The sequence below is a fragment of the Neoarius graeffei genome, chromosome 20 (assembly GCF_027579695.1).
Source record: "Neoarius graeffei isolate fNeoGra1 chromosome 20, fNeoGra1.pri, whole genome shotgun sequence".
NCBI classification, from domain to species: Eukaryota; Metazoa; Chordata; class Actinopteri; order Siluriformes; family Ariidae; genus Neoarius; species Neoarius graeffei.
Window position 1 is genome coordinate 64420283 of NC_083588.1, and position 14692 is coordinate 64434974.

At 42.7% G+C, this 14692-nt stretch overlaps 1 protein-coding gene across 1 annotated transcript in view; it reads right to left on the reverse strand.

Moving 5' to 3' along the window:
* slc1a9 (solute carrier family 1 member 9) overlaps positions 1-14692 on the reverse strand; it is a 42716-nt gene that overhangs the window by 5324 nt on the left and 22700 nt on the right. The window contains exons 7-8 of the mRNA XM_060902454.1: positions 8820-9014; positions 1802-1936 (exon numbers count right to left, since the gene is read on the reverse strand). Of these exons, the coding sequence (XP_060758437.1) occupies positions 1802-1936; positions 8820-9014 (330 nt within the window). The remainder of the gene's footprint in view (positions 1-1801; positions 1937-8819; positions 9015-14692) is intronic.

A 14692-nucleotide genomic window follows, 5' to 3' on the forward strand; every position in this document is an offset into this window, starting at 1 on the left:
ACGACAGTGGCCTGTATGAGCTGCAGACTCACTGAGGCTATTTTTATTTTTTAGTATCCAGGATGTTGACATTTTTCAACAGAGCTTCGATTTTCTCGAGGTTAATCAGTGCCATACGGGTGATCTTTCAGGAGATCTGAACTGATCCGGAAAAAACTCGACATGAGAAAGTCTTCAGCTTTTAGCATTTATTCTGCAAACAATGGGAACAAACTCCCAGAGGACATTAGAAATGTCCTTAATATTACTGTCTTTAAGTCCAGGTTAAAATTGTTCTGTTCTCTTCTACCTATAACTTTACACTTTTCTGTAATTTGTCTTTAAATCTATTTTATTTAACTTTTTGTCTTTTATGATTACATTTTGGGCGGCACGGTGGTGTAGTGGTTAGCGCTGTCGCCTCACAGCAAGAAGGTCCTGGGTTCGAGCCCCAGGGCCGGCAAGGGCCTTTCTGTGCGGAGTTTGCATGTTCTCCCCGTGTCCGCGTGGGTTTCCTCCGGGTGCTCCGGTTTCCCCCACAGTCCAAAGACATGCAGGTTAGGTTAACTGGTGACTCTAAATTGAGCGTAGGTGTGAATGTGAGTGTGAATGGTTGTCTGTGTCTATGTGTCAGCCCTGTGATGACCTGGCGACTTGTCCAGGGTGAACCCCGCCTTTCGCCCGTAGTCAGCTGGGATAGGCTCCAGCTCGCCTGCGACCCTGTAGAACAGGATAAAGCGGCTACAGATGATGGATGGATGATTACATTTTATTTTCTGATTTTTCTCTGCGTAAAGCACTGTGAATGACCTCTGTGTATAAACTGTGCTATAAAAATACCTTTAAGAGAAGAGTTTACAGCTTCTTTGCAGTTTCTCGGGAACATGATAAACTGCATTTTTCTTTCTTTCTTTCTTTCTTTCTTTCTTTGTCTGTTTCACTTCACATGAGGCTGATGAAGAAATGAATGGAAATTGTGTGTGTAAATAAACATGGAGAAAAACCGTGAAGTGTCCTTCTGTAATAATAAAGTCTGATAATGTTGGCACTGGGTGGCACGGTGGTGTAGTTGTTAGCACTATCGCCTCACAGCAAGAAGGTCCGGGTTCGAGCCCCGTGGCCGGCGAGGGTCTTTCTGTGCGGAGCTTGCATGTTCTCCCCATGTCCGCGTGGGTTTCCTCCGGGTGCTCCGGTTTCCCCCACAGTCCAAAGACATGCAGGTTAGGTTAACTGGTGACTCTAAATTGAGCGTAGGTGTGAATGTGAGTGTGAATGGTTGTCTGTGTCTATGTGTCAGCCCTGTGATGACCTGGCGACTTGTCCAGGGTGAACCCCGCCTTTCGCCCGTAGTCAGCTGGGATAGGCTCCAGCTTGTCTGCGACCCTGTAGGACAGGATAAAGCAGCTAGAAATAATGGATGGATGGATGGATGGATGGATGGATGGATGGATGGATGGATGGATGGATGGATGGATGGATGGATGGAATGTTGGCACTTTGCCGTAGTGTGAGGCGAATAATGTTGTCCAGGACGTACTGTTATGGGAATGTAATCAGCTTTGGATCACTGATTATTTTCCAATAACAGCACCACATGGATAGAGCTCTTACACTGAGAATCTGTTGAAATGCTGTAAATCTGTGATGAAATAAAGTCTGGTGTAAATCCTGACAAATTAGAGCTGACATTCTGCACTTTACTTTTCTGCTCAGTTTTTCCTTTCAGCTCTTGAGTACAGAGTATACAGCAAACAAGCTTGCTGATTACTTCAGGACACACACACACGCGCACAGACACACACACTGAAGTGTGAGGACTCACAGCAGCCAGTCAACGGCCACCAATAGGCTGATGTCCTGAGTTGGGAGACCCACTGCGGTGAGGATGAGCAGCATGGTGACCAGACCGGCACTGGGAATACTGGCAGCTCCGACACTCGCCAGAGTGGCCGTCATGCTGCATCACGCCGCGATGATGTCATCATTATGCAAGAGGAAAGTGAGTGAGAGAGCAAACAGAGATACAGTACAACCCCGATTCCAAAAAAGTTGGGACAAAGTACAAATTGTAAATAAAAACAGAATGCAATAATTTACAAATCTCAAAAACTGATATTGTATTCACAATAGAACATAGACAACATATCAAATGTCGAAAGTAAGACATTTTGAAATTTCATGCCAAATATTGGCTCATTTGAAATTTCATGACAGCAACACATCTCAAAAAAGTTGGGACAGAGGCAATAAGAGGCTGGAAAAGTTAAAGGTACAAAAAAGGAACAGCTGGAGGACCAAATTGCAACTCATTAGGTCAATTGGCAATAGGTCATTAACATGACTGGGTATAAAAAGAGCATCTTGGAGTGGCAGCGGCTCTCAGAAGTAAAGATGGGAAGAGGATCACCAATCCCCCTAATTCTGCGCCGACAAATAGTGGAGCAATATCAGAAAGGAGTTCGACAGTGTAAAATTGCAAAGAGTTTGAACATATCATCATCTACAGTGCATAATATCATCAAAAGATTCAGAGAATCTGGAAGAATCTCTGTGCGTAAGGGTCAAGGCCGGAAAACCATACTGGGTGCCCATGATCTTCGGGCCCTTAGACGGCACTGCATCACATACAGGCATGCTTCTGTATTGGAAATCACAAAATGGGCTCAGGAATATTTCCAGAGAACATCATCTGTGAACACAATTCACCGTGCCATCCGCCGTTGCCAGCTAAAACTCTATAGTTCAAAGAAGAAGCCGTATCTAAACATGATCCAGAAGCGCAGATGTCTTCTCTGGGCCAAGGCTCATTTAAAATGGACTGTGGCAAAGTGGAAAACTGTTCTGTGGTCAGACGAATCAAAATGTGAAGTTCTTTATGGAAATCAGGGACGCCGTGTCATTCGGACTAAAGAGGAGAAGGACGACCCGAGTTGTTATCAGCGCTCAGTTCAGAAGCCTGCATCTCTGATGGTATGGGGTTGCATTAGTGCGTGTGGCATGGGCAGCTTACACATCTGGAAAGACACCATCAATGCTGGAAGGTATATCCAGGTTCTAGAGCAACATATGCTCCCATCCAGACGACGTCTCTTTCAGGGAAGACCTTGCATTTTCCAACATGACAATGCCAAACCACATACTGCATCAATTACAGCATCATGGCTGCGTAGAAGAAGGGTCCGGGTACTGAACTGGCCAGCCTCCAGTCCAGATCTTTCACCCATAGAAAACATTTGGCGCATCATAAAACGGAAGATACGACAAAAAAGACCTAAGACAGTTGAGCAACTAGAATCCTACATTAGACAAGAATGGGTTAACATTCCTATCCCTAAACTTGAGCAACTTGTCTCCTCAGTCCCCAGACGTTTACAGACTGTTGTAAAGAGAAAAGGGGATGTCTCACAGTGGGAAACATGACCCTGTCCCAACTTTTTTGGAATCGGGGTTGTAGATGAAACACCTTTTTGTAAACAAAATGTGTCATTCTGTTGCAGGAAAATAATCAACAATGTAATGGTGTGACAGAGTGGAGTTACAGACAGAGCTAGATAGATAGATAGATAGACAGACAGACAGACAGACAGACAGACAGACAGACAGATAGATAGATAGATAGATAGATAGATAGATAGATAGATAGATAGATAGATAGATAGATAGATAGATAGTCAAAATGTACATTTGAATTAAATTTCAGTCTACTGGCTAATGTCAACATAACCGCTGTAATTCTTGCACATAATCCAGTAACCAAAAGTACCAAATCTACAAGTAAATACTACAAAAAACAAACAAAAAAAACCCATTATCTCAGAAGTGGATTATTTTCCTGCAATCACATGACCCCAAGTGCTTTATTCCTCTTATACCACATTATACTACACCGTATATTTTATCCATTTATAGTTACTCGTTCTGTTGTGGAACATCCATGACTTAGTTCCTGTCCTGAGTTACATTCAAACAGTTGTTCCATCACCAGCCTCTCTTCCAACAATGTTAAAGAAACACCTCCTTACAGACAACTTTTTTAATCCGTTTATATGGAGCGTTCACTGTACAAATCCCAGTGAACAAGCTGTTACTATAGCAACAGTCATTTATTGTTCATATAAGGCTGTACTACTGGCACAGCTGCTGTTTTAGAAAATGAATCAACACCTCCTGACCAGTCACAATCCAGAATACAACAGCACTGTGGTATAAATGAGGAATAAAATAAAATAAAGGATTTAAATGACTTTAATGCTGTAGAATTCTAGTCACTTTGGATTAATTAAACTGGAAAAGATTGACAGATAAATAATTTATTAAATATATAAATATAAAAGATAAATAATTGATTAATATATAAATATAAAAGCGGAGGGTTGTAGAAGGTTGTAGGCCAGAGGATTAAATTGTGTTAAACATTCTATAAAATACTGGAAGGGAAATGCTTTCCATAGAGATGCTTTTCATTCGAGAGATTTTAATAGCAGGAGGATAATTCTATTTATTCTATCCACATTCACTGGATATGAGCAATCACGCACTCTGATTAGCTACTCTACTATGAGGATATCAGCTCATATACTGTGGGTAGAGAAAAATAAAATGGCGGAGTGTATTAAATAAAAATAAAAACTCTACTTGAAAACAACTTCTTCTTTTGGCTGCTCCCAATTAGGGGTCGCCACAGCGGATCTTTTGTCTCCATTGCTCCCTGTCTTCTCCATCCTTCTCTACCACACCTGCCATGTTCATGTCCTCTCTCACCACATCCATGTATCTCCTCTTTGGCCTTCCTCGTTTTCGTTTGCCTGGCAGCTCCATCCTCAACATTCTCCTTCCCACATGCTCTGCATCTCTTCTCAGGATGTGCCCGTACCATCTCAGTCTCATCTCTCTTAGCTTCATTCCCAAGCTCTCCACATGTGCCGTCCCTCTGATGTGCTTGTTCCTTATCCTGTCCAACCTCCCATCGCAAACCTTAACATCCTCAACTCCGCCACCTCCAACTTTGACTCCTGTCTCTTCGTTAAGAGTACGGTCTCCAATCCATACATCACAGCCGGTCTCACTACTGTCTTGTACATCTTACCTTTCACTTTTGCTGGGACTTTCATATCACAAGCGACTCCCGAAATCCTGCTCCACCCTGCCTGCACTCTCTTTCTCACCTCACTATCGCAGCCCCCATTTTCCTGCACAGTTGACCCCAGGTACTTGAATTCACCAACTTTCTTTATGTCTACTCCTTGCATCTTCACTACACTCTCATCCCCATTCTCATTGATGCACATGTATTCTGTTTTGCTCCTGCTCACCTTCATTCTCATCTCATTATCTGTAGCCGCTTTATCCTGTTCTACAGGGTCGCAGGCAAGCTGGAGCCTATCCCAGCTGACTACGGGCGAAAGGCAGGGTTCACCCTGGACAAGTCGCCAGGTCATCACAGGGCTGACACATAGACACAGACAACCATTCACACTCACATTCACACCTACGCTCAATTTAGAGTCACCAGTTAACCTAACCTGCATGTCTTTGGACTGTGGGGGAAACCGGAGCACCCGGAGGAAACCCACGCGGACACGGGGAGAACATGCAAACTCCGCACAGAAAGGCCCTCGCCAGCCACGGGGCTTGAACCCAGGACCTTCTTGCTGTGAGGCGACAGCGCTAACCACTACACCACCATGCCACCCCACCTTCATTCCTCTTCGTTCCAATGCATCCCTCCATCTCTCCAAACCCAGCTCAACCTCCTTTCTACTTTCACCACATATCACAATATCATCCGCAAACATCATGCTCCATGGTGACTCTTGCCTCACTTCGTCCATCAAGCTATCCATCACTATGGCAAACAAGAAAGGACTCAAAGCAGATCCTTGATGGAGTCCCACCGTCACCTTGAACCATTCAGTCGTTCCAACTGCACACCTCACTGCTGTTTCACTGTTCTCATACATGTCTTGCACCACTCTAATATACTTCTCATTCACTCCACACTTTCTCATACAATACCATAACTCATCTCTCGGCACTCTATCGTATGCCTTCTCCAGGTCTACAAACACACAATCTAGCTTTCTCTGGCCTTCTCTCTACTTCTCCATTAATATTCTTAAAGCAAAAATTGCATCCGACGTGCTCTTCCTTGGCATAAACTCGTACTGCTGTTCACAGATTGCTACCTCTCTTCTCAGTCTCACCTCCAATACCCTTTCCCATAGCTTCATGGTGTGGCTCATCAATTTTATCCCTCTGTAATTACTGCAGCTCTGTACATCTCCCTTATTCTTGTATATTGGGACGAGCACACTCTTTCTCCATTCATTTGGCATTTTCTCATTCTCTAGGATCTTATTAAACAATCTCGTTAGGAACTCCACAGCCGTCTCACCCAAACATCTCCAAGCCTCAATCGGGATACCATCTGGTCCGACTGCTTTCCCAGTCTTCATTCTTTTCATGGCTGCCCTCACCTCATCCTTACTAACCAACTCTGCTTCCTGATTTGCCGTCTCCAATGAATCTGACCTTTTCTCTCTTGGATTCTCCTCATTTCATAAATCCTCAAAATACTCTTTCCACCTTCTTAATACACTCTTTTTGTTTGTCAGCACATTTCCATTTACATCTTTCATCACTCTTACCTGCTGTACATCCCTCGCTTCCCTGTTTCTTTACCTAGCTAGTCTGTACAGGTCTTTCTCTCCTTCTTTGGTCTCCAGTTTTTCGTACAACTCCTGGTATGCATCTGCTTTCGCCTTTGCTACCGCTCTTTTTGCCTTCTGTCTCATCTCTCTGTATAACCGCCTGCTTTCCTCATCTCTCTGATTGTTCCAATTCTTCTTTGCTAGCATCTTCTCTTTTATAATTTCCTGCACTTCTTTGTTCCACCACCACATCTCCTTGTCTTCCTTCCTCCTTCCTGATGACCACCCTAGCACCTTCCTTGCTGCCTCTCCCTCTCTTACTAGTACAGCAGTAGTATTCCAATCTTCTGGCAGACTTCCATGACCACTCAATGCTCATCTCATTTCTTCCCTAAACTCCTTCTGATGTTCAACCTCTTTTAGTTTCCACCATTTAATCTTCGGCTCCACTATTTCATGCTTCCTCTTTTTCACTTTCAAGCTCATCCTGCACACGACCGCTCAATGTTGTCTAGCTACACTCTCCCCTGCCATCACTTTACAGTCTCCAATCTCCTTCAGGTTACCCCTTCTGCAGAGTATGTAGGTCACCTGTGTAGATCTTCCTCCACTCTTAAACATCACCCTGTGCTGCTCTTTCTTCTCAAAGCATGTATTGACTATTGCCAAATTCATCCTCTTTGAAAAATCAACCACCATTTGCCCTTCCACATTTCTCTCTCTTACACCATATCTGCCCATCATGTCCTCATCTCCTCGGTTTCCCTCGCCAACATGTCCGCTGAAATCTGCTCCTATCAGCACGCGCTCCTCCCTTGGTATACTTTCTACCACTTCATCCATCTTTTCCCAGAAAGACTCTTTCTCTTCATTCTCACATCCAACCTGTGGGGCGTACGCACACACAACACTGATTACCACTCCTTGAATCTCCAACTTCATGCCTATCACTCTATCTGACACCCTCTTCACATCAATCACACTGCTGACCAACTCTCCCCTCAAAACAATACCAACACCATTTCTCTTTCCATCCACTCCATAATAAAACAACTTGCATCCACCTCCAATGTTCTTGGCCTTGCTTCCTTTCCACCTCGTTTCCTGCACACACAAAATGTCCAACTTCCTTCTTTCCATCAGACCTGCTAACTCTCTCGCTCTGCCAGTCAATGTTCCCACATTCAGTGTTCCTATCCTCAATTCTAAGCTCCTTCCCTTCCATCTTTCACACTCTCTCCTAAAACGCCTCCCCCCTCTCTTTCTCCTTCTCCGTTTTGACGCAACAGTAGCACACTTTCCACCGGCACCCTGTTGACCAACAGTACCAGAGGCAGTCGTTGTTAACCCGGGCCCCGACCGATCCAGTATGGTATTTTGTCTTTTCAATCCGCATGTTAGATTTGGCACAGTTTTACGCCGGATGCCCTTCCTGACACAACCCTCTCCAATTTATCCGGGCTTGGGACCGGCACCAAGAGTACGCTTATGCACTCCCAGTGGCTGGATTCAAAACTCTACTTGAAAACTTTTTGTTTTCAAGTAGAGTGTTTTCAAAAACTTTACTTGAAAACAAAACCCCCCAAAATACAAAAAAAAGCAACAAAATATGGAATTTGATGGTATTTGAAAGTATTTGATGGTAAGAATATATCTTCTTTTATTTTTCAAGAATTATTATTATCGCATTTTTCACAAATTGCTCCTGTCATTTTGCCAGTTTGTTTACATTCTAAGTGGAAATTATTTTGTCAGAGGTTTTGTATAAAGTTTTTATTTATTGAATTTGCAAAAAATAAAAATGCTCTGTTTCTCAAAATCCAGTGAATGTGGAGAGAATAAAACAGTTATTCCACTCAATCTGGTCGTACATGGATTATAGGCAACAAGGTGCATACAGCTGATGTACGATTCAATTTTGTGGAATAACTGTTAAATACTTTGCCATGACCTAATGGTTAGAGAAGCAGCTTTGGGACCAAAAGGTCACTGGTTTGGTTCCCTGGACCAGCAGGAATGGCTGAAGTGCCCTTGAGCAAGGCACCTCATCCCCAACTGCTCCCCAGCCCTCTTCAAAGACTTTACTACATATTTATAGACTATACACCAAATATAAGCTTTATTTAGCATGCTCTGCTTTTCTTAAACCAGATAACTGTGTGATTTTATTTGCGCCGTGCTGATCCTAACCTCACGGTGGCGATCTGTCCTCCATCGAGCTCAATGCCGTTCATCTGGGCGATGAAAATAGCTGCCACAGCCTCATACAGCGCTGTGCCATCCATGTTTATGGTGGCGCCGATGGGCAACACAAACCGGGTGACCCGCTTGTCGATCTTCAGGTTCTCCTCCAGGCAGCGGAAGGTGACAGGCAGCGTGCCGGCGCTGGGAGTGTGTGTGAGAGGAAAGTAAGTATCACTTATCAAGAGCCATACAAATGAGAATAATTCTATCTTTTTCTTTAATTAAACAGAAAACAGAATATAAGAGAAACAGACAGAAGAATTTGGCAGGATAAAGTCGTGTCAGTTGATGAACTGCAGATTTATTCTGATGCAACACACACACACACACACACACACCAATCACACAATCCAAAGCCCTTCATGAATATATTGTGTGTGTTCGTGGTTTGAAACCCAAATCCAGGGATTCAGCTATGTTTATTTTTTAAGTTAAAAAAGTTTTCCTTTGTTATGATGAATAACAAATAAAGTGTGATGAAGTTTTCACGAAGATTTATTTCAGCATACAAGTGCATTTGGTTTAGATTCTGTTCCATTTTGCACATCTATTTTTCTGTTTCCTTTATCTTCTCTACAGTTTTTTTCATATATTTGCACATTTTAGGCGGCACGGTGGTGTAGTGGTTAGCGCTGTTGCCTCAAAGCAAGAAGGTCCGGGTTCGAGCCCCATGGCCGGCGAGGGCCTTTCTGTGCGGAGTTTGCATGTTCTCCCCGTGTCCGTGTGGGTTTCCTCCGGGTGCTCCGGTTTCCCCCACAGTCCAAAGACATGCAGGTTAGGTTAACTGGTGACTCTAAATTGAGCGTAGGTGTGAATGTGAGTGTGAATGGTTGTCTGTGTCTATGTGTCAGCCCTGTGATGACCTGGCGACTTGTCCAGGGTGAACCCCGCCTTTCACCCGTAGTCAGCTGGGATAGGCTCCAGCTTGCCTGCGACCCTGTAGAACAGGATAAAGCGGCTAGAGATAATGAGATGAGATGAGATTTGCACATTTTAATTAATGTAATAATTAAGTTGTTTATTTTTTTAAACTCTTCCATTGCTATATTCTCTCTCTACTCTCTATCATCTCTTGGCTGCCTTTGTAACACTGGAATTTCCTACCTGGGAATAATAAAGTGTTATTTTCTCTCTTACTTTCACAGCACATTTCACAGAGAAATGTGAAAACGTCAAAATGATCACTCAGCAGTGAAAATACGGTATGAGCTAAATCTTCCAATAACGCAGCTTGGCCATTGCAGCACCAGCTCACATAGACTGGATATGTCATAGGTCAAGGAGCTGATCATTGACTTTGGGAGGTCCAGACCAAGGTCACGACCAGTTCTGATCGAGGGAGTCGAGGTGGAGGCTGTGGATTCCTACAAGTACCTCGGGCTGTGGCTGGACAGCAAGCTGGACTGGACTTGCAACACCAACCACCTGTACAGGAAGGGACAGAGCAGGCGATACTTCCTGAGGAGGCTGCGGTCCTTTAACATCTGCAGGAAACTCCTGTGGATGTTCTATCAGTCTGTGGTCGCCAGTGTCCTGTTTTACACCGTGGTGTGCTGGGGGGGCAGCACATCCAAGAAGGACACATCCAGGCTGGACAAACTGATCAGGCAGGCCGGCTCTGTGGTCGGCATGAAGCTGGACTCTCTGGTGACGGTGGCGGAGAAGAGGTCTATGGACAAACTATTGAACATCATGGACGATGCCAGTCACTCTCTGCACACCGTCATCAGCAACCAGAGGAGCCTGTTCAGTGACAGAATGCTCCTTCCCAAGTGCAGGACGAACAGACTCAAAAACTCCTTTGTCCCTCACGCCATCAGACTGTACAACTCCTCTCTGGGGGGGAGGAGGGGGAACAGGAGGACAGAGGACGGGAAGGAGCAGTAGCCGAGCCTGACAATAAGCAATACCGGACAATGTGCAATATAATGTGCAATATCTCTCCTGATGGACTTTTTTTTCTTTTTTTTCTTTTTCCTTCTTCTCTTCCCATGTCTTATTCTTTTTTTATATTTGTATATGTAAACACTTAATTTAATTTATCTAGAAGTTTTCTCTATTTTCTATTCTCTGTTTATCTGTAATGATGCTGCTGGAATTTTAATTTCCCTGAGGGAACCCTCCCAAAGGGATCAATAAAGTTTGATCTAATCTAATCTAATCTAATCTAATCTAATCTAATCTAATCTAATCTAATCTAATCTAATCTAATCTAATCTAGGCACATGCTAACTCTTCCTCCTGTTATAGGGCGCCATCACTTTTGCCCTAATGGACAAGGGAATAGCTGTTCTTACTTCATGGAGAGGCTCTGGATTAGTGAAAGAGACAAGCGATTTAAACCTGACAGAATGCTCCATATATAATGTAAAATCACAGTAACTCATCTACAGTGATACGGCTTGAAGACAGTTGATCGAGGTTCAGGTCAGTGAGTCAGCTCGAATGGAAATTTACGCAAATTCAGGAGAAATGTAGGATGTGAATGTGCTTCTGGATTAATTAATGCCCTTTTGAATACGATTAAATTCACAAATAAATTCATTCATGTCCAGTTTGATCAGTTTCACAGAGACTTTATAGAGAACTGAGCTGGAGTTCACAGGTACATCCATCCAGATGTTCTACATTTCTGCTTGGCTCTGGAACCGACATCAAACTAAACTGAAATAGGTTGATGGAAAGAGCAGAAGAGCATCACATCTGTGTCTGAGTGTAATCTCCCAGCCAACACTAAAAACCCCACTAAAGTTCTTTATGAGAGGCAGATTTAAGAACCCGTCATTTCCCATGTCGCTCATCCATGATGAACTAGTAATAGTTCGAGACTCCAACAGCAGTTCAGACGGAGGTCAGGCTTGAACCCTCATCAAAAACTGCCAGAATTTAAAACAGGTTCAAGGTGCATGAGTGTCTTTTTATTATTTCTTACTACTTATAAATATCCTGGAAAATATGTGGAATGTGATTAAAAAATAATAAAGTGTTTAATTACATATAATGTAGCTGAGAAAACCTTTTTGGAAAACTGCGCTATGGTGCAGAGCATTTGTTTGTGTCTACATGAGCCTCCTGTCAGCCATTTTATAGACAACGCCTCTTCACTCTGCCCATCTCAGTCTGTCCAAAAAGGGAAAATTGGCTGAAATCAGCAAGCGCCCAGTGCAACCAGATAATTATCATCCTGTGAGCAAACAAAATGCAATAAATCTAGAATAAACACAGGTGATGCTTTTCCAAGATGGAGCACTTTATTACTGATGAAGGAAATGAAGCTATTATTCTATTTTTATTTATTGCATTGCCTGTTTGCACCGTGGGTCAGAGAGGACTGATATTTCATCTGTGCTGTATGTCGAGCATGTATAGCATATTTGACAATAAACTTGACTTGACTTGACTAGATGCAGAATTAGTGATGTCACACCTGGGCAGGTCCAGAAACAGACTCTGTATAAAGCTTTGCATACAGTGGTGCTTGAAAGTTTGTGAACCCTTTAGAATTTTCTATATTTCTGCATAAATATGACCTAAAACATCATCAGATTTTCACACAAGTCCTAAAAGTAGATAAAGAGAACCCAGTTAAACAAATGAGACAAAAATATTATACTTGGTCATTTATTTATTGAGGAAAATGATCCAATATTACATATCTGTGAGTGGCAAAAGTATGTGACCCTCTAGGATTAGCAGTTAATTTGAAGGTGAAATTAGAGTCAGGTGTTTTCAATTAATGGGATGACAATCAGGTGTGAGTGGGCACCCTGTTTTATTTAAAGAACAGGGATCTATCAAAGTCTGATCTTTACAACACATGTTTGTGGAAGTGTATCATGGCACAAACAAAGAAGATTTCTGAGGACCTCAGAAAAAGCGTTGTTGATGCTCATCAGGCTGGAAAAGGTTACAAAACCATCTCTAAAGAGTTTGGACTCCACCAATCCACAGTCAGATTGTGTAGAAATGGAGGAAACAAGACCATTGTTACCCTCCCCAGGAGTGGTCGACCAACAAAGATCACTCCAAGAGCAAGGCGTGTAATAGTCGGCGAGGTCACAAAGGACCCCAGGGTAACTTCTAAGCAACTGAAGGCCTCTCTCACATTGGCTAATATTAACGTTCATGAGTCCACCATCAGGAGAACACTGAACAACAATGGTGTGCATGGCAGGGTTGCAAGGAGAAAGCCACTGCTCTCCAAAAAGAACATTGCTGCTCATCTGCAGTTTGCTAAAGATCACGTGGACAAGCCAGAAGACTATTGGGAAAATGTTTTGTGGACGGATGAGACCAAAATAGAACTTTTTGGTTTCAATGAGAAGCGTTATATTTGGAGAAAGGAAGACACTGCATTCCAGCATAAGAACCTTATCCCATCTGTGAAACATGGTGGTGGTAGTATCATGGTTTGGGCCTGTTTTGCTGCGTCTGGGCCAGGATGGCTTGCCATCATTAATGGAACAATGAATTCTGAATTATACCAGCGAATTCTAAAGGAGAATGTCAGGACATCTGTCCATGAACTGAATCTCAAGAGAAGGTGGGTCATGCAGCAAGACAACGACCCTAAGCACACAAGTCGTTCTACCAAAGAATGGTTAAAGAAGAATAAAGTTAATGTTTTGGAATGGCCAAATCAAAGTCCTGACCTTAATCCAATGGAAATGTTGTGGAAGGACCTGAAGCGAGCAGTTCATGTGAGGAAACCCACCAACATCCCAGAGTTGAAGCTGTTCTGTACGGAGGAACGGGCTAAAATTCCTCCAAGCTGGTGTGCAGGACTGATCAACAGTTACCGCAAACGTTTAGTTGCAGTTATTGCTGCACAAGGGGGTCACACCAGATACTGAAAGCAAAGGTTCACATACTTTTGCCACTCACAGATATGTAATATTGGATCATTTTCCTCAATAAATAAATGAGCAAGTATAATATTTTTGTCTCATTTGTTTAACTGGGTTCTCTTTATCTACTTTTAGGACTTGTGTGAAAATCTGATGATGTTTTAGATCATATTTATGCAGAAATATAGAAAATTCTAAAGGGTTCACAAACTTTCAAGCATCACTGTATATAGAGGATATTACACGGTTGTGTGAAGATATGAAGTTTATCTTCGAGTGGTGAACGTATTCATGAGTGAGTGAAATGAACGAGTGAACATATTTTTCAATACGAAAAGATAAACTTCATGTCTTTGCACAACCGTGTAATGCTCTTTATATTATATGGACACATCAAAAGAATTTTAATTTTGAACCGGTTCACCATTTTGACAACACACGTCCCGTCAGCAGGAAAACACTAGGAGTGATGTCATCAGAGTGAAATATCGGGAATTATTACCTGTCCAGGACACTTTTTTGATGGAATTAAAACGTGTTCTATTCCCTTCTAGTCGGTTTCATTCATTTGGTTTGATAGCATGCAATATTGTTAGCATATCGCTTATCCTACGTGTATTACGTCACTCTACCCAGTGGAGAATGAGCGTTGAATATGGTTTACGATATTGCCTGGTTGTTAAGACAACCTGACGTCACACGTCGGAGACGTAAAACTTTTGCGCTAGTGATCAACTGTGACAATTTGTAAACAAACATGGCCGCTAGGTTTGCTTTGTTAAATACAGAAGATTTTGAGAGAATTTTGAAAGAGAAAGACGTGTTGAACACCCGAAAGGAATGTGTATGCACAGTATAATAATAATAATAATAATAATATTGGCTGGCTTTTTTTCATGGTCTATCATATATATTCCATTCAGCTACTTGTCTTCGACTCGTTCAGTATCATGCTTGATGAATGGAATATAT